Source organism: Oryza brachyantha, chromosome 7 (genome assembly GCF_000231095.2).
Source record: "Oryza brachyantha chromosome 7, ObraRS2, whole genome shotgun sequence".
Lineage (NCBI taxonomy): Eukaryota > Viridiplantae > Streptophyta > Magnoliopsida > Poales > Poaceae > Oryza > Oryza brachyantha.
The window spans coordinates 11889122-11907787 of NC_023169.2; the positions used below are offsets into that span (position 1 = coordinate 11889122).

The following is an 18666-nucleotide window of genomic DNA, read 5'->3' on the forward strand; positions in this document are numbered from 1 at the left end:
AATTCGCATCGCTTCATTGGCAGGGGCTCAGCACCAATGGCTGTGGTGCTTCATCGAAGGATAGGACCCAGTGCCAATTAGTTTGGCGCTGACATGACGGTCTATTTTTAGATGAAGTTTTTGGCTGTGATCAGTTTTGAAATAAGTTTATGAAAATGACCAATTTATAAAAAAAAAGGTTAAATAAATAATCCACCTCCTATAGCACTTGTCACCCAAATCTGGTCTACCACCGTACTACCACTACGGGATCCATGCTGGTGTGCGTACCAATTCCCTCGTTTCCCCCCTTCCCTCGCCTCGCTCCACGGCTCGCTTACAAAAAAGAGCACCCGACACGCCACGGACCGAGCGCCAGAGACCCACTGCCCACAATCTCCCCACTCACCGCGCGCGCGCCCCCCGCTTCTCCGTCGTCGTCGCTCTATCTCGTCCCCATCTCTCCCACGACGAGCCATTCCTTTCGCCATCAACGCCCCCTCCCATGCTGAGCCAGCAAGCTCAGCTAGCTTCCCGTTGATTAGCAATTAGCTCGCTCGCTCTCTCCACCGCCGTCGACCTCGCTGGTCGGCCACCTCCATTGGCGAGAGACGTGAGCTCGAGCGGCGCGCGCACAGAACGCAATGGCAGCAGGCAATGCCGCCGGCGGCGGCGCCGCTGCCGTCCTCTTCCTCGTCCTCGCCGTGCCGTCCGCCCTCCTCCTCGTCGCCGGCGACGACCCATACCGGTTCTTCACGTGGACGGTCACCTACGGCGACATCGCCCCGCTCGGCGTCAAGCAGCAGGTGCGCGCGTTGCCTTCTCGCCGGCCGGCTCCATTGATGCTCTCTCTGCATGCTGTGATTTACCAGCGGCGAGCGGCGTTGCGGTGAAAAAAAAAATGCAGGGCATCCTGATCAACGGGCAGTTCCCGGGGCCGCAGATAGAGGCCGTCACCAACGACAACCTCATCATCAACGTCTTCAACAATCTCACCGAGCCATTCCTCCTCTCCTGGTACGTACGTACACACACCACATCATGAACCCGAGTACTTGATTCGATCATTACTTGCATTCAGTACGAGTCCGTGACACCACCAGTTCAACGAAATGCATGCGCACAGTATCTTACAGCACCCCCAACAGCATCCATCCTAACAGCAACCTAAATCTCCTTTTAATTTGTTTATGTTTATGGAGTAATAAGATAAATAAACGATCTCTAACGACCACGTAGCAAACTCTCTCGTCGCAACTAAACTTTTGCTGTCGGTGCTGCATTGTGTTCATGTGTTTTAATTGCCCCTGTTTTCCAGCACAGTTAAGTCTTCAGACTGCAACCTCGTGAGTGCAGTGCAGTGTGTGATCTGTTCCCAGTGAGCTTGCCACACACTGTACCTACCGCCTGCTTTTTAAAAACCGGGCTTAAATTAGCATTATCAGACAGGGATAACCCACATGCCCTACATACCAGAGCAGATATTAGATCGTCGGTTTAGCCTTACATTTTCGTGACAGCTCATGTCATTAGACCATCCATTCCGGATCGTGCAGGGCCAGGCTGAGAATGAATGACCGATTCCCTGTACTCGCAAGTGTACTGTGATCCGGCTGGTCTACTGGACCAAAACCTCTCTGGTCTCTCGTTGACAGACGGGCCCGCGCGGATGAACTGTGCCGTGGGTCGGTCTTCTGGCCGTTCGTTTGTCAACGAGAGCTTCTGCCTTGAAAAAAACGTTGATCTGCCTGTGGTGCTTAGATTGTAAAATTTTTGTGAGAAGTGTCACGTCAAATGTTTGATCGGATGACGGGAGGGGTTTTTGGACACGAATGAAAAAACGAGTTTCACGGCTAGCCTGGAAACCGCGGGACGAATCTTTTGAGCCTAATTAATCTATGATTAGCACATGTTGGTTATTGTAGCACTTATGGCTAATCATAGACAATTAGGCTCAAAAGATTCGTCCCAGATTTCTTCCGTTACTTATGTAATTAGTTTTTTGGTTAATCTATATTTAATACTTTATTTAGATGTTTAAAAATTTGATATGATGTTTTTGGAAAAAAAATTAGGAGCCTTAGGATCCTCTGCTACAAAAATGACGCCGGTGAGGGACACGAAGCGAAATATTCCCGAGCGAATAAACGCATCTCCAAGTGAGGCAGGTAAAGAGCGCACATGAGACAACAGAAGGCAGTGAGATGCAGCCGGAGTAGCCACAGATAGCTCCAAGATTTCGGCGCTCTCGGATCAGATCTAGCTGCACATTTCTAGTACAAATTTTCAATATACAGACTTTATGCATATAAACTTTATATATAATTTTTAGTGTATAATGATATATCTTTTCAAGATGGTATTTTCAATACAGATATTATTTTATGCTAAATACTTTATACGTTACTTTTGTTTCTATGTGCAAGTTTTATTTAAAAAACTTAAATAAAATTTATACATACAAATACAAATAATACAAATTTGTATATAAGTTTTTTTTAGGATACTAGGACCGTTCACGAGTTAGCGGCCACGTGGGTGTTCATCCATTAGACATACAGGGACGACGGTTTGGGTTTTTTTTATAGAAAAGGACAAACGATATAATTGCAAACAAAAAATAATTTATAAATAAAACTTTTATATATTTTTTATTGATTTAAAATCAAATACTGAATAATAAATTTGGTGAGAAATTTCCAAACTCAAGTCTACATTTAAGGATAAAAATTTTGGCTTATAGGCTTATACTTATAAGTATAAACGAAAAATATGCGGTTGCCCATTTCTCCTCCCCTGCGTGCGTCGTATCCTTTGTTTTTTTTTTCCGGGCCCTTTTTTGAGTTATTTTTCCCCCTTCTCATCCAGCTGGGGGAATAATGAGGTTGAGATGAGCAGGGTTCGCAAAACCACGGGGGTAACCGTAGTTTTTGCAGGGTCCGCGGGGAGACGGGATCGGTAAGCTGTGTTAACCGAGTTTAAATTTGAGGGGAATTTAAAAAAATTAAGAAAATTTAATAAAAACATATGTGTTGTATATGTGGATATACAATGTAGTTTCATCAAAGAAATTCATAAAAAAATATATTTCTGGCGTAATTAAAAATCATAAACGAGAATTTCGGGAAACAAAATTAAAAAATAGCCTATTGCAATAATATTTCATAGGAAGATGGTTAAAAATATTTTGTTATTAAGTCATTATTAATTTGACACTAGGGTACGTAATATTAAAATATAAATATACAACGATAGATATATGAAAAATATGTATGGAGAAAAATTATACGTGCACTTTAGTAATAATTGGTAGTAGGTATAGTTATGATGTATCAATCAAAATGAAGTTGTTACTTGTTATTGGTGTGAGTTATTTGGTGAATGGCGATATGAGTCATACGACGGTGTATGTTTGTATGTTGCAATATTAAGAATTTAGAAAAAGTCATGTGAAAATTTTCTTGTTTTTCCTAAAACATGTTCTATTTTCCTATTTTTTTCTATGTCACAACTTACAAATATAGTCACAAAATATTTTCCTATTTTTCATGTATTTTTCAAGATTTTTTATTGTTTTTTTATTTGACATCAACACCCGCGGATTCCTCGCGGTAACCGCGGTTTCGGCTAAAAAACCACGCGGGAAATCACGGTTTCCGCCGTTCTCATGCGTTTTTTCAGATAAAACCGTATAAAACCGCGCGATTTTGAATTTAAATTTTTTGTTTTCAAATTCATTACGGTTTTTATGGTTATCTTACGGGATCCGCGAGAGCGCAGTACCACGGTTTTCGGTAAAAAGGGTAAGGAAACCCTGGAGATGAGAGAGCAAGGGGCTGGCAAAAGCTCAAGGACGCCGCGTCCCGTGACCCACCAAGCAGCCAGGGACCAGATCCACACGGATGACACGCACGACCGCATTAATATCAATTCGCGTGCGCTCTACTACAAACTACTCCCTATTTTGACATTCTGTGTGTAATATTTAATCAATCATCATATTAAAAAAAACTTTGAAAACATTATTTATTTTATTTACTATTAAAAATAGTTTAAGTATTACTTATAAATTTTTATATTTACCTTAAATTTTTAAATGAGACGAAAGGTTAAAAATTATAATTGAATAGCCAAAATCGTAATATAGAAGGGAGGGAGTGCTTCCCCTCCCCCCGGGGCCCAGCGCGTCGGTCATGTGCGCTTCCGCGCGGCGGGTTTACGTGTGGCCGGCCAGCTGGTAGGTAAGAGCATCCAACAACTTATCTAAATTTTAGTCATCTATATCTATATCTTTATTTGGATGATCATCTGTTTTATCCTTCGTATCTTTATGTACTATACTAGATCATTCATATATAATATCCTCTGTATCTTTTTAGAGGATGGAGAGAGATCATCTAAATATGAAGGTTCTCTCCTAATCTGAATAACATCTAAAAATAGATGATAGGATCTGGAGGTTAATTTTGTAATCTTTATGATAGAGAATAGGATAGATTAGCCCGCGGATCGGCGCGGCCGTGCTGTGACCGCGTCCGCTTCTGCGATTCTTCGGGAAAGTGGTGACACCTCGGTCACGGGCCCTCCTGCTGTGAAACGACCCGTAAAAATTCGCACAAAGAGAAATGAATGCTGTACTGCTAGCGCTGTCTGCTAGTGGCAGCAAGCAAGAGGCGAGGGGGAGTGGTGTGGTGTGGTAGCGAGCTAGCTGTCGTTCCGGCGTTGTCGGTGGAAAGGCGAGAGCTAGATAGAAGCCACACAGAGCACTAGCGCGTCGTTGCGTGCGTGATGGCGACGTGCTACGTGAGGTGCGTTAAGGGCCACCGCGAGTGTAACATCAAATTTTTAATTAGATGGTTTTCGGACACGAATAAAAAAAATGAATTTTACGGCTAGCCTGTAAACCGTGCGACGAATCTTTTGAGCCTAATTAATCCATCATTAGCACATGTTGGTTACTGTAGTATTTATGGTTAATCATGGACTAATTAGGCTCAAAAGATTCGTATGAAAATTTCTTCTGTAACTGTGCAATTAGTTTTTTGGTTCATCTATATTTAATGTTTTATTTAGGTGTCCAAAAATTCGATGTGATGTTTTTGAAAAAAAATTGGGAACTAAACAAGGCCTTAAAAACAACCTTAGGTGTTGTTTAGATTGAGAAAATTTTCAGAAGAAGCATCATGTCAAATGTTTGACCGGATGTCGGAAAGGGTTTTCGGACATGAATGAAAAAACGAATTTCACGGCTAGCCTAGAAACCGCGAGACGAATCTTTTGAGTCTAATTAATCCGTCATTAGCATATGTTGATTATTGTAGCAGTTATGGCTAATTATGGGCTAATTAGGATCAAAAGATTCGTCTCAAGATTTTTTCCATAACTGTACAATTAGTTTTTTGGTTCATCTATGTTTAATGCTTTATTTAGGTGTCTAAAAATTTGATGTGATGTTTTTGGAAAAAAATTTAGAACTAAAAAAGGCCTTAAGCAATAAATGTTTCTACAGTACATGGCCTTTAACATTGTGCACTCAGACACAAGCTTTTTGGAAAAAATAAAAACCTTAAGCTTAAGGTATGGCGACTATAAAATACAATTTTTTTACTGTTTTCCTATTCACAAAATAAAATAGGCATGTCAGTTAGTAGTAGTTCTAGCCGTCGGCTTTTCACTCGCGCAAACTTTACTGTTCTTTTCTCCGTGGGACCCAGCGGGATCCACTTTAACTATGGCTGCATGTAGATGGGTCCCTTCTTATGGTGCACTTTAACTTATACGTTGGGCTCGCGGTGTTTAGTTGCTGAAATGAAAATTTAAGTCATATCAGACGTATGACTGAATGTCGAAAAGGGTTTTTAGACATGAATGAAAAAACACGCGAATAAAAAAGCGAATTTCACGACTGGCGTGGAAACCACGAGACGAATCTTTGAGCATAATTAGTCTGCCATTTGCGAATGTGGGTTACTGTAGCACTTATGATTAATCACATACTAATTAGGCTCAAAAGATTTGTCTCACGATCTCACATAACTGTGTAATTAATTTTTTATTTTTTCTATATTTAATACTCTATTTAGATGTCGACGTGAAAATTTTTGGAAACTAAACAGCTCGTAAATACGTTCGCGCCTCCTACCTGCAGTTTTCATTGCTTTGGCCGCGCGTGACGCGTCGTGACACACGGCGCCGCACAAACTCTAGCTACTACTACCCTACTACTCCTACATCGATCGATCGGCACGGAATGATCCGCTCGGCCCGGCGTCTATTCATATAGGCGACGGGGAAACGTGAACCGACAGCCGCTCGTCCATTCATGGAGCGTTCGCTGGTTGCAAAACTGAGCAGCGCAACCCATGGATTCCTTGTGTTTTGCTATTTGTAGATGACCCATCCGTTGTCGGGCGCTAAATCACGGTTGAAATGAGAGGTTATGGATGTGTTTGGTTGGTGGTCAAGTTGAGATGGGATGTGACCATCCATATTTTTAGAGATATGGTGATCCGGATTTATGTTTGGTTAGATGGATAGGACGATCCAATGTTTTATTTGGTTGGATGGACGAGGATGGATGGGATGACCATATTTAATTACTGATAAATAATATTATTAATTAATTAACATAAATATTATCCTAATTAGTACAAATTAATAATAAAATATATCTATCATCACTAATTAACACTAATTTAAACTTGTTAATTACTAATTAATAACAAAACATATTAATTATCACTAAACAATCACTAATGAATATCGTTAGTGAAGGTGGATGAGCTTATCCAGCCAATTTGGCCGGATACACCCATTTAGCATCTTCATAAAACATTCCTCTCCTTGACCACCCTATCCAGTTCCGCCCGTAAAACAAACACAACAAAAAGCTAGGCGGCCATCTTCCATCCAAGCAAGTTCAGCCAACCCTACATATCCTAATCCTACTGAGGCGCTCAAGTTGGAACTTGAAAATGCCGATTTCTCTTTGGAGGTAGTACACGTGGCTGCCTTGCGAACGTGCACACTGTAGTTTGGCTGCTGCAACCTCAACCTGTGTGGGTAAATATAGTATGCAGCACTAGTGTACGTGTATACGACAGTGGCGCAGACAAGAGAACGTGCCAACTCCTTGCATGGACGGCGGCATGTGTGTGTATGTCCTCGTGACCACGACGACTACGAGGTCGCAGTCCCAGTTGATAGTGCGATGGACTCTTGTATTCAAACAGTCCGTTAATTAATGACCAACGGGCTAGCCCATAGCTTGCATGCAATGCATTAATTAATTTATTAATTAAGTAGTAAATCAAATCCGATGGACAAACGAGCTGTAAATGAAAAATAATTTATAAATAAAATTCAGATTTGTTATTTGTCAATTCGTTTGAGATTAATCTATCAGTCGAATTCTTTTATCAATTACATCTGCTCAAAGATATATGTTTATTGTCCACATGCTAATTTGTTCGGATTCCTTTATCACCATTCGATTTTAATCTAACGTATCCCAAAATTGATGAATAGACTTAGTTTTTTCAAACGATTGACTAATAGATGGTCCATAAAATTCTATATACATTGTCTTTGACAATCTAAAAATCAAGTCTACAAAATAAACTATGATGTAAAAAACATGTAAATCTATTTCAAATTTAAGGTTAAAAATTTAATTTTTAGCTCATAAGCATAAACAAATATGAAAAGATGGGACGTAAAACCACAGGGTGCATTTGGATTTCATTTGTGGTTCTACTTCTGCCTATTCCGAGACAACGTTTGCTAGGAGGTCAATTTAACTCAAACTCGAGTTGAACCGACTTTCCTAGCAAAATTACTGTCCTGCGAGAACCTGTTCAATTTCAATTCGCAAGACATCTCGAGTTGGACCATAATTAATTTTGATTTAAACTTTCTTTTTCGTCAAAAACACATCTTCATGATGCCGGCATTGGCATTTCTCTGGTCTGGAATCCCCTGCATGCATGATTTGAATCCATGAACTGATGAGTACGTGTGGATTAATGGAATGGAATGAAAGGAACGGGATACAGCAGCGGCGGAACTCGTTCGAGGACGGCGTGGCGGGGACGACGTGCCCGATCCCTCCCGGCGGCAACTTCACCTACATCCTGCAGGTGAAGGACCAGATCGGCACCTACTTCTACTTCCCCTCCCTCGCCTTCCACAAGGCCGCCGGCGGCTTCGGCGGCATCCGCGTCCTCAGCCGCCCCATGATCCCCGTCCCCTTCCCTCCCCCCGCCGCCGACTACACCCTCCTCGCCGGCGACTGGTACAAGGCCAACCACACCGTAAGCTCCAGCTCGATCGACGCGAACCCGGTTTCTATTCATTCATCGGCGCGTGGTGACTGATAGACCATCTTGAGATTGTGCAGGACTTGAAGTACATGCTCGACAGCGGCAAGGCCCTTGGCTTCCCCGACGGCCTGCTCATCAATGGCCGCAGCTGGGACGGCTACACCTTCGACGTCCAACAGGGTAAGAAAGTGATCGAAATCTCTCACCTTCACAAAACGATTTTTTCTAAGTCGTCCGTTACTTTAATCCAACGGATCTAATTTCTCATACTATATGTTGATAATAATGCAGTAAAAGTTTTATAAGTATAAAATTAGAACTAAAAATTTATGTATAATATTTCATATTAAAATAAAAAAAATTCCTAAGTATATCTTACCAAAGTTTTAAATAGAATATTTAATATACATATGAAAAAAATATATAGTTATATTTAAATTTTACTACACTCCTACCCTTTCTACCCTAGCTACCGTAATATTGCCCTCGCACAATCAGTCAGCCCATTAAAGGTCATACTGGAGTATAAGGCGTTGATTGTTTACCCTATTCGGGAAAAAAACAAACAACATATTTATAAATAAAAACTAATTTTGTGAATAAAAATTTATATATACGTGTTTTTAGCCATCTAAAAGGTAAGCCTGGAAAAAAGCTTTGATGAACAAATCCTAAAATCTATTTTAAAATTAAGATTAAAAATTTACATTTTAGCTGATTTTCGTTGCCGAAAAAAAAATCAAACGTGACCTTGGCGCGCGCACGGAAAAATGGCAGGGAGGACGTACAGGTTCCGGATATCGAACGTGGGATTGTCCACGTCGCTGAACGTGCGGTTCCAGGGGCACACGATGAAGCTGGTGGAGGTGGAGGGGTCGCACACCATGCAGACCGCCTACTCGTCGCTCGACGTGCACCTCGGCCAGTCCTACTCCGTGCTGCTCACCGCCGACCAGCCCGCCTACGACTACGCCGTCGTCGTCTCCACGCGCTTCACCTCCAGGATCATCTCCACCACCGCCGTCCTCCGCTACTCCGGCTCCGCCGGCAAGGCCCCCGTCCCCCTCCCCGGTGGCCCCACCATCCAGATCGACTGGTCCCTCAACCAGGCCCGCTCCATCAGGTCGGTCACCTTTGGCTCGCTTCAGCTCGATCAGCTCAGTTTAGTGCCATGGCTGACACGGCGGTGGTGCTGGCCGCAGGTGGAACTTGACGGCGAGCGGGCCGCGGCCGAACCCGCAGGGGTCGTACCACTACGGGATGGTGACGGCGACGAGGACCATCAGGCTGGCCAGCTCGGCGGCGACCATCAACGGGAAGCAGAGGTACGCGGTGAACGGGGTGTCGCACGTGAACCCGGACACGCCGCTCAAGATCGCCGACTACTACAAGATCGCCGGCGTGTTCTCGGTGGGGACCATCTCCGACAGCCCCTCCGGCGGCGGCGGCGGCGCCTACCTCCAGACGGCGGTCATGGGGGCCAGCTACAGGGACTATGTCGAGGTCGTGTTCGAGAACCCCGAGAGCGAGGTGCAGTCGTGGCACATCGACGGCTACGCCTTCTGGGTCGTCGGGTACGTGCATTGTCTTGTTCGCTTCAAGAATTTGAAGAGTTTTTGCTTCAGCTGATTTGAATTTGTTGAAATTCATGTGCAGAATGGATGGAGGGGAATGGTCGGCAGCAAGCAGGCAGAGCTACAACCTGAGGGATGCCGTCTCCCGGTACACTGTACAGGTATGTCATGTGTGCATTCTTCCGTGGTTTTGATTCCTTCTGAATATCTATCTACTCATGGTCATGGAACTTTACTTGTTTTCGCAACTTTTGGACTAACTTGAATTTGAATAGGCAGAGCTCCTGCCATTTTCCTTCACCTAACGGAGGAATTGAGTAGAAACGATAGTGATATTTTGAGTTGAATTACACTCAAGTAGTCAAGTGTAAAAAAACTTGGATACTAGGGATTAGGAAAGGACCTAATATATCAATAAATAGGTTGGAGTGAGACTTCAAACCCATACTTGTTAGCCCATCACCTAGTGGAGCTAGCCAGAAGACCCATGGGTATTTCTCCAAGTAGTCAAGTGTGGTTGAGATGGTTTATGGTTCAGTCAAGTCAGGCTAGCTTGAATCAGAGAACATACTGAAGCTAGGCCGTCCAAGTGAAATGTTCCTCTTTGTTGCCGTGCTCGTCTGGGCTGTTTAAATCCACCACCTGGAAAATAAAGCTGAAACAACGTGGCGTTTCAGTTTTAACCCTGTTCTAAAATCTTGAGATGTGGTTCGCCATTTTAGCATTGCATTGAGTATTCCAAGTTGCGCATTTGGCCCGGCGTGCCGGATAAGTTCTCCCCTGTGCCATTCTAAAAACGATGTGTTAGTGATCAATCTCCATCAGGGAAGCCATAGTGCCGCACTCACAAGCTTCGGGGAGTCTTGTCATCGCATTTCACAATCTTGAACCTTTTTTTACTACTACTTTTTTATCCCTTATTATTTTTTTCCTTAAAAATAGATCTTGCAAAATTGCAAAACAAGAAATTCTTCCCCTGTACATGCTTACCTGAAATGTTTTTTCTTCCCATCCTTGTGTAGTATCATCTACCTTTCAACATTTCACTGCAATTTTATCAGAGTCTCAAACAAACAAAACTTGAGAATAGTTTGGGAACAATGAGCATACTCTGTGTTTACTCCATCAGGTGTACCCTAACTCATGGACTGCGATCTACATGCCCCTGGACAACGTGGGCATGTGGAACGTCCGGTCGGAGAGCTGGGCGAGGCAGTACCTGGGGCAGCAGTTCTACCTCCGCGTGTGGACGCCGTCGACGTCGTGGCGCGACGAGTACCCCATCCCCAAGAACGCCCTCCTCTGCGGCCGCGCCGCCGGTCGCCGGACAAGGCCGCTCTGACACAAGGAAGACGAAGGAAGGGATGCACCAGGGAGGCTCTGTGTCATGAGAGGATGACATGTGCATGAGCACTCAAATTTCATACCTTCCTGAAGATTGAAAGATATATGGCTCAGACATCTGAACTGCAGAATGAATTAACTGGAGAAACATCATCAGAGCTGGTGGCCTGAATTTGCTCTTGATTGTTTCGTGTAATTGTTTTGGTGGTGGGTATAGTCGATATATCATTGTAGCGTGACTAGCGTCTTACATTGTTATGTTGGTTTTTTTTTTCCCTTTGGAAAAAGGCACCCTCAATAAACCGAGTATATGTTACTGTCATGTTTACATCAATGGCATTGTTTCTTGTTCTCTCACCTTTGCTTCCTCTTCGGTTTATACCTTGGCTTATGTATTTTTTTTAGCTATGGGGTGGGTATCTTGGATTGTTGATCTTAGGATTAGGAATGGCCTTACTGTCAGAAAATGCAATCGTCAACTGATTAATAATAAGCTAATAATTAGTATCTAGAAAGAACTGATTACTGACCACACGTCTACACCTAACAACAGATGGCTGACTAAGTGTTTTTCCTAGAACTGCGTGTGCAGAGAAGAGGACCAAGTAACCGTCCTGAGGAGTGAAGAAACCGTGTACTAGCACAAGTGGATGTTTCTTTCTTAATAAAACATAGAACTCGCAGAAGTGAAGAAATGGATAGCCTCTAGCTGCCGCGCCGGCAGCCGGCAGCCTGTCCTCATACAACGTGGGTATGTAGATCCAAACAACAAGATACCTCTAGCGGCATGGAGCTACACACTGGCAATACCTCCATTCCTTCCTCGTCTCCTCACATCTGGCAAGAATAATGCTCTTCATTATCCTTTATTTAACGTCGTTAACTTTTTAATCCACGATTAACCGTTTAACTTATTTATCTTTTAAATATATAAAATTACAATTCATATTTAAATAGTCTTTGTAATAAATCAAATCACAATAAAATAATAAATAATCATGTAATTTTTTTAAATAAAACGAATGATTAAACATATACTAAAAACAACAACATCGAAATAAAAAGTAGAGAAAATACTTGACTGCTAGAATTATGATGTCATCTTGGCCTCATCAATGACAACATAAACCAATAAGATAGCATGTGACTTATCAATAACGACGTACATATAGTTGGTATTAGATAACATACCTATACAAAGTTTTAAATCGACTCCTTATTTTAATTTAGCGTAAGATGCTAATATCCTAAGCTAGCATATGGGACGACGGTAGGTCAGATTGTGGGCAACTTAGGTGTGACTCGTTTCATTGTCAAGACACATTCTTCTACTGGAATTTAGGTTCGACTCTAGTTTCATTATTAAAACTATGTTCCATGCTGGCTCAGTTCCCTCAAAAGACCATCCAAGCATTTTCCTCGCTACACTGGAACAATTCTTTAAGAAAACCTATGAGAAGCAGGTGAATCGAACGGTTTTCGGTCTGATAAGACTTACCGAACATAACGAAATGGTGGTCGAAGAGGACCCATGTACAAGTAGGTTTTTGGAATACAAGAGAAGATTTGGGAAACGAGCGATGTGGGTTAAGAGCATCCCCAACAACTCATCTAAATTTAGTCATCCATATCTTCATTTGGATGATCATCTAAAACAATTTCATTTTTTATATCTATTTGTACTTTAGCAGATCATCCATATATGACATCCTCCATATCTAATATCTAAATATATACCTTCTCTTTTCTGATACAGATAAATGATGTGATAGTTGTTCTGTTCAAACTATACTTTTACTCTTTATGCTTTATTTTAGAATAGATGATAGATAGAAAAGCGGATGAATGCTCTAACATGCCTTCACCGCTCTAATATTCGCCAACCATTGTATCCAACGGCCCCTGTGTTTTTGGCCCCCCGCGCCACCACCTCACCGCGATCCACATCCCGTTTCACATTTTTATGTTTTTTAAAAAAGGAATCCAAATCGCGTCGCATCCTCCCTTCGCTTGGCTTCCCCCTTCCTCCCTCCCTCCCTCCCTCCCTCCCCGCACATCAAAAAAGTCCCCCATGCCGCCGCCGCTGCTGCTGCTGCTGCCTCCGCCTCCTCTGTCCCCTCGCACCCACCTCACTGCCAAGTAGGCCCCACCATGCACCAGCTCCTTCCCCCCGCCTCCTCCTCCTCCTCCTCGTCGTCGCTCGTGTCGCGCGCCCGCACCGCGATCCACTCCGCCGCCGCCCGCGTGCTCACCGACATCAAGGCCGACCTCCGAGGTACGTCACGCCTCTCCCTCCCTCTGTGTGTGTGTGTGTGTGTCCGGTTCCGTTGGTGTGGGAATCTGATGGCATCCGGGGTCGGGATCGGCCGCCGTTGCGTGCAGATGCGGACGGATCCGGGGGGCTCAGGGCGCCGTCGTCCAGGGCGTCGGCGGATCGGCCGGCCGCCGACGCGGGGTCGCCACGCGACGAGGTACGTGGGTCTCGTCAGCTATCGCCGTCGGGTCGTGTCGGGTCGGTCGTCGCTTGGTGAAATCGGATGGTGGTGTCTGCAAATTCGTGGATGAAGAGTTAGTTTTGACTGTGGCGTTGATACTGTCGCCGCCCTGCAGTAAACAGTGTCGCTGTTCTGAATTGGGCAGCTTTGGCGGGTAGAAATGTTCGGATAATTCAGTCAGCAGCAGTAGCTTGGTTTGATGGCCTTTTCGAATGAACGAACCATCACGTTCCACATGACTGTGTTTTTACTTTCTAGACCTTGTAGTGGATCTGTCGGCTTCAAAATTGAGTTTCTGTGAGCAATAAGTGACGATTGCGTTATGGTTCTATAATTAGCACCAAGGTTTTCGACCGACCTAGAAAGCCTCTTTATTTAAGTCTCATCAACCCATCTTGTGAACTTTACCCTATAAATGCAAGTTAGATGCTAAAAGTTCGAAACAGCTATTACATGCATAAGCTATGGAAAAAAAAAACCTTCTTACTTGCTTATGATATAAAAAAAATATTTCTTCAGATTCCAGATATAACCCACTCACCGGATGGGGATAGCGCAAATATTGAATCTGACTCAACTTCTTCGACAAAGACGGCCTTTCCTTCAGTTTCAGTCGTTAAGCAGCTGGTTGCTGCCATTGAGTAAGTTTCCTCTTTACCATATGCTATCCAGCATTTCGATTTTCCTGAGATATTATCAATATTTAATGTTAGCATGGCACAAACTGCACGGCATCACTAAAGGCTGCACATATTGCATTTTGCACTTATGAACATTTTTTTATTTATGTGGTTTTCTTTCTATTATTATTTTTGGACTATATGTATGATATACATACAAACAATATATTTTGTTCTCTTGTAGCAACGGTAAAAATTTCAAGTCAATGAATGATATGAGGTCTAATGGAGACCAACTACTGAAAGAGAAAGGGGGCTTGAGCTTATCTGTTGTTAAATCACTTGTTCGCCGTGAAAAGGATGAAAGATCGAGCTCTGAATTTGTTGGTGATGATGAAACACAATCTTTGATGTACTCGTTGTTCAAATTAGGTATGTTTTTGGTTTATGTTTTGATGATGTTTGCTTACATTGTGGCTATCCTGGCATATTTCTTGACTTATGATATATACTTGTCTTTTCAGAGCAACATTTTCCCCATGACAAAAGTCAATGCAACTCAGAGTTGCAACATTCGATATCTTTGCCCAAGGATCTACATGGTGCACCACCTGGAAGTTTTACTCATCAAATAGCAGAGACTATTGGCAATATTAGTTCTGTATACAAAATGGCGTTCTTTTGGCAATCCCTAGTTCTTGAGGTGAGAGTTTGTTGATAAAATCCTCTTGTTTGTTTCTTGGAAATGATGTATTTGCATTACAAAGATGTCAAATAAGATCATTACAGGAAGACATGAAATGAACTTGAGCTGAGTGGCTAGATAATAGTATTAAATATTCATTGCTAATATGAACACTGGATCTAATCTTCTGTAATTCATGCAGTTGAAGAAACTATGGTCCGATGGGCAACCGGTGCCTCGGATGCCACTGGATGCTGCTCCGGACTTGAATTGTTGTTTACTGCATCAGGAGATACAAGTCATCAATTGCTGCATTGCCAGGAAAAAACGAAGAAAAGCTGCTAAAGAATCACTGGATTCATTGTTAAAACGCTCAAGTATCGATAACTCAAATCACTTGTATTCAAATGGGGAGTCTCCTGACAACGAGATGTATGTAAAAGGTACCGCTGGTGATAACGTTCTCCGGCTTGGTGCTGATCATCCGTCTGATAACTTAACATTGTTGGAAACTGGTGAGCCTGTATATTCTCCAACTCTGCAGGTAAGCTGTTGCTTTCTCTGTTAGTTTTTTCAGGTAATCTTTCTTTTATGATGTTTCTTTGTTCTGAGTACCTGTCACAATCTATATTCAGGAAGGCCCCATTATGACAGCAGAGCTTATAAAAGAAACAGAAGAACTTGTCTTAAGAACTGGAAGGTATGTCAACCTTTCTTATGTACCAGTGTACTGCTAGCATGTATGATGTCAATCTTTCTTATAATACTTGCTTTGGCAATCATTTGATACTGATCCTTCTTGAAAAGTGTGATACAATAATATACCTTCATTTCAATCTGCTATTAATATATTTTTAAATTAAGTGATACTAGAGCAATGGTTGTAATGCTGTTTGTATTTATATTCTCAGTGTTGGTGCTGGGTGCTCTCAACTTCTATCAGATATGCAAGCCTTCAAGGCAAGTTTAAAGCTGTTTTTCCCCGTAGACCATGTGGCTGTTATAACATCCTAAACAAGAAGTTATTTCTTCTTAACAGGCTGCAAATCCAGGGTGTGTCCTGGAAGACTTCATTAGATGGCACTCCCCACCTGATTGGTCTGAAGATTGTGCAGCAAGTAGCACGGAAGCTGGGGAGGGCTTGTCTACACGGGGCCGTTTAAGTGAGAGAATGCAAACAAAAGGTGAGAACTCTCTCTCTCTCTCTCTCATGTAACTTAAATGTCTTATTCATTTGATGTGCTTTGGATATCTAGAAGGGAACTTGTGGAAGGAATTGTGGGCGGCTGCAAAACCAATACCTGCTGTTGAACAGGCACCTATATATGATGAAGATTTAGCTGTGTAAGTAGGAAAATTTACTGATGATTTTTTGTCAGGGTGGTACGTCACATAATTAAAATGGAGCAATCTATTGTTGCAGGGAGAGCATCTTTGATGCCTTGGAAGTTATTGAACCGTCAAAACTTTTTGAGCAGCTACTAGCTGTCGTTGTAAGTTCAAATTTGCCTTATTTTTTGTTGCAGAAAACTATTAGCTGGCTAATTAGTTTATAAGTTACGTCTTATTTATACCAAGAGAAATGCAATGCCTTACTGCATGCTATCTGTGGATATCAGCTTTCTGTATGCTTTGCAGCAGCAGAATTGGTGCTTCCGGCAGGTAGCAAACTGTCGAAATTATTCTACGACTCTAAAGACTACATAATTAGCATTTACCAAGATGACATGTCAAAAGAGAAGCTAGACGAGATATGCAAGGTACTTTGATTTTGTTTATCTAACCTAAATTTCTGTAGCGGAGTTCTGTGTGATAATATAGTGCGAACATATGGACACCATCCCAGATCTACGAGACGATGGAAGCCATAGTAACTCACCCAGAAGAAACTCTTCAGATCATGGAGGCACCTGATGAAAAATCTCTTGAGAATAAAAACCGCTTCAAGCTGAAGCTCAACTTTATTGGCAAAGATCGCCAGCCACTATGGAAGCGTGCACCAAAGGACCTGAAGGACGAGAAAAAATCATCACCGAATGACGAGAGAAAATCGCCAGAGGAAAGGAGCACGAAAATCTTCTCAAACCTTCTTGACAAGAAGGTTTCCATATTCTCAAAAAGGAATTCAAAATCACCAGAGGTACCGCCACCGCCTCCCCCTCCATCTGCTCCTGGACCATTCGATGATAGTGAGTGGATGATTTTGTAGATGCAAATTATGGGTGTTCCCTTTGTACCAACTTGTAGAGAATTGCCCCCCAAGATGTCGGGAATAAGCTCAAGCTGTAAATACTCGATCCAATTCATTAACCCTTCTGAAATAAAGCAAAAAAAGAAAGAAAGAAAAAAAAAGAGATGAAGGTTTCAATCTAATATAGTGTCAACACCCCATTCAACTGATTAACTTTCGTCCATCTTTCGTTTTTTGCTTATAAACATAAGTCAAAATTTGAATTTTCAATCTTATATTAGAGTTAATTTTGAGGTTTTTCAGTGAAATTTATTTTTTCACCCTTGACTTTTAGATTGCTAAAAATATGTATATAGAGGTTTTATTTACAAATGATTTTTTTGTTTACAAAATATGCTATTTGGTTTTTTTTCAAAGAAAAGCCAGACAATCACCTCTTTGGTAGTTTTGACCATATTGGGTTGATTTTTTTTCTTGCGGTATGTTCTTCTGAGTTATTGATGACAAATAATCATAAATTTGACTAAAATTTAGTGGGATTCTTTATTACATACAAGAGTAACTTTGTACAAATTTTAATATATTTCTACATGTGAGACCAACATTTATCTTTTTTCTTATTAATTGGGTTATCCATTTAGTTATCCATATGGTGACCTCGGCATGGATTCCATTGACCCTATTAAACAGTACATTTCATGAATTTAGATCGATCCATATCCTAACCATCCCCATAGTGAGGTGTCTATCAGGGTCGCTACATCCACGGTAAGCTCGATCCGCTCCGCTGCCTTCTGGCGACAGTCTCGTGCCTTGTCATCCCGCCAAGACATGGGGCTTTTTGTTGGAAAAATAAAATCAAATAATGTATTTGCAAACAAAAAATATTTTATAAATAAAACTTTTACATATGTATTTTTAGCGATCTAGAAGATAAAACTGGGAAAAAAACTTCAGTAAAAACCCCTAAGTTAACTATAAATTAAAAATTAAAAATTTAAATTTTGACTTGTATAAGTAGAAGTGAAAAAAATAAGGCTTGTTGAGCTAGCATCAAGCACGTCGAGAAGCAAGTAAAATATCGGTTCCAGGCTTGAAAGTAATGTTCCGACGGTTGATGAATTATGTAATGGTTGAAGTTATTTTGATGAACACGGAGATTTGTTTTGATTATTTGATCTGAATTCTGGTCGATTTTTACAGTTTTTTAGTCCTAAATTGATGTGCAAATCATAAACTTAACACTTTTTCCTTCCAGGCAGTAACAAATACAGGGTATTTTGAATTCACCAGTATTTTCGGGTAACCAAAAGATAGGGGGTTATTTCTTTACCAGTGAGAAAGAAGTCTGGACTCTCAACTATATCGAGAAGGCCCTCAAAGATTCTTTTTATAGGAGGCCATGTTAAAAGGGCTAAAATCGCACATCTGGCACTGTCAAGCTTATTTCACTCTGC

General features: G+C 41.9%; 2 protein-coding genes across 2 annotated transcripts; both read left to right on the plus strand.

Annotated features, from left to right (window-relative positions):
• Window positions 1–366: 366 nt before the first annotated feature.
• On the plus strand, window positions 367–11571 carry LOC102700255 (L-ascorbate oxidase homolog). The gene is made up of 8 exons (XM_006657687.3): window positions 367–785; window positions 887–996; window positions 8021–8291; window positions 8378–8480; window positions 9078–9423; window positions 9503–9874; window positions 9957–10035; window positions 11004–11571. The coding sequence occupies exons 1-8, from the start codon at window positions 624–626 to the stop codon at window positions 11214–11216; spliced, it is 1656 nt and encodes a 551-aa protein (XP_006657750.1). The 5' UTR covers window positions 367–623; the 3' UTR covers window positions 11217–11571.
• A 1697-nt stretch (window positions 11572–13268) lies between these two features.
• On the plus strand, window positions 13269–17391 carry LOC102709757 (rab3 GTPase-activating protein catalytic subunit). Its single transcript, XM_006658540.2, has 13 exons — window positions 13269–13493; window positions 13601–13689; window positions 14233–14354; window positions 14578–14765; window positions 14858–15036; window positions 15221–15562; window positions 15654–15718; window positions 15930–15978; window positions 16058–16202; window positions 16275–16362; window positions 16442–16511; window positions 16638–16778; window positions 16865–17391. The coding sequence occupies exons 1-13, from the start codon at window positions 13370–13372 to the stop codon at window positions 17225–17227; spliced, it is 1965 nt and encodes a 654-aa protein (XP_006658603.1). The 5' UTR covers window positions 13269–13369; the 3' UTR covers window positions 17228–17391.
• The last annotated feature ends 1275 nt before the right edge of the window (window positions 17392–18666 follow it).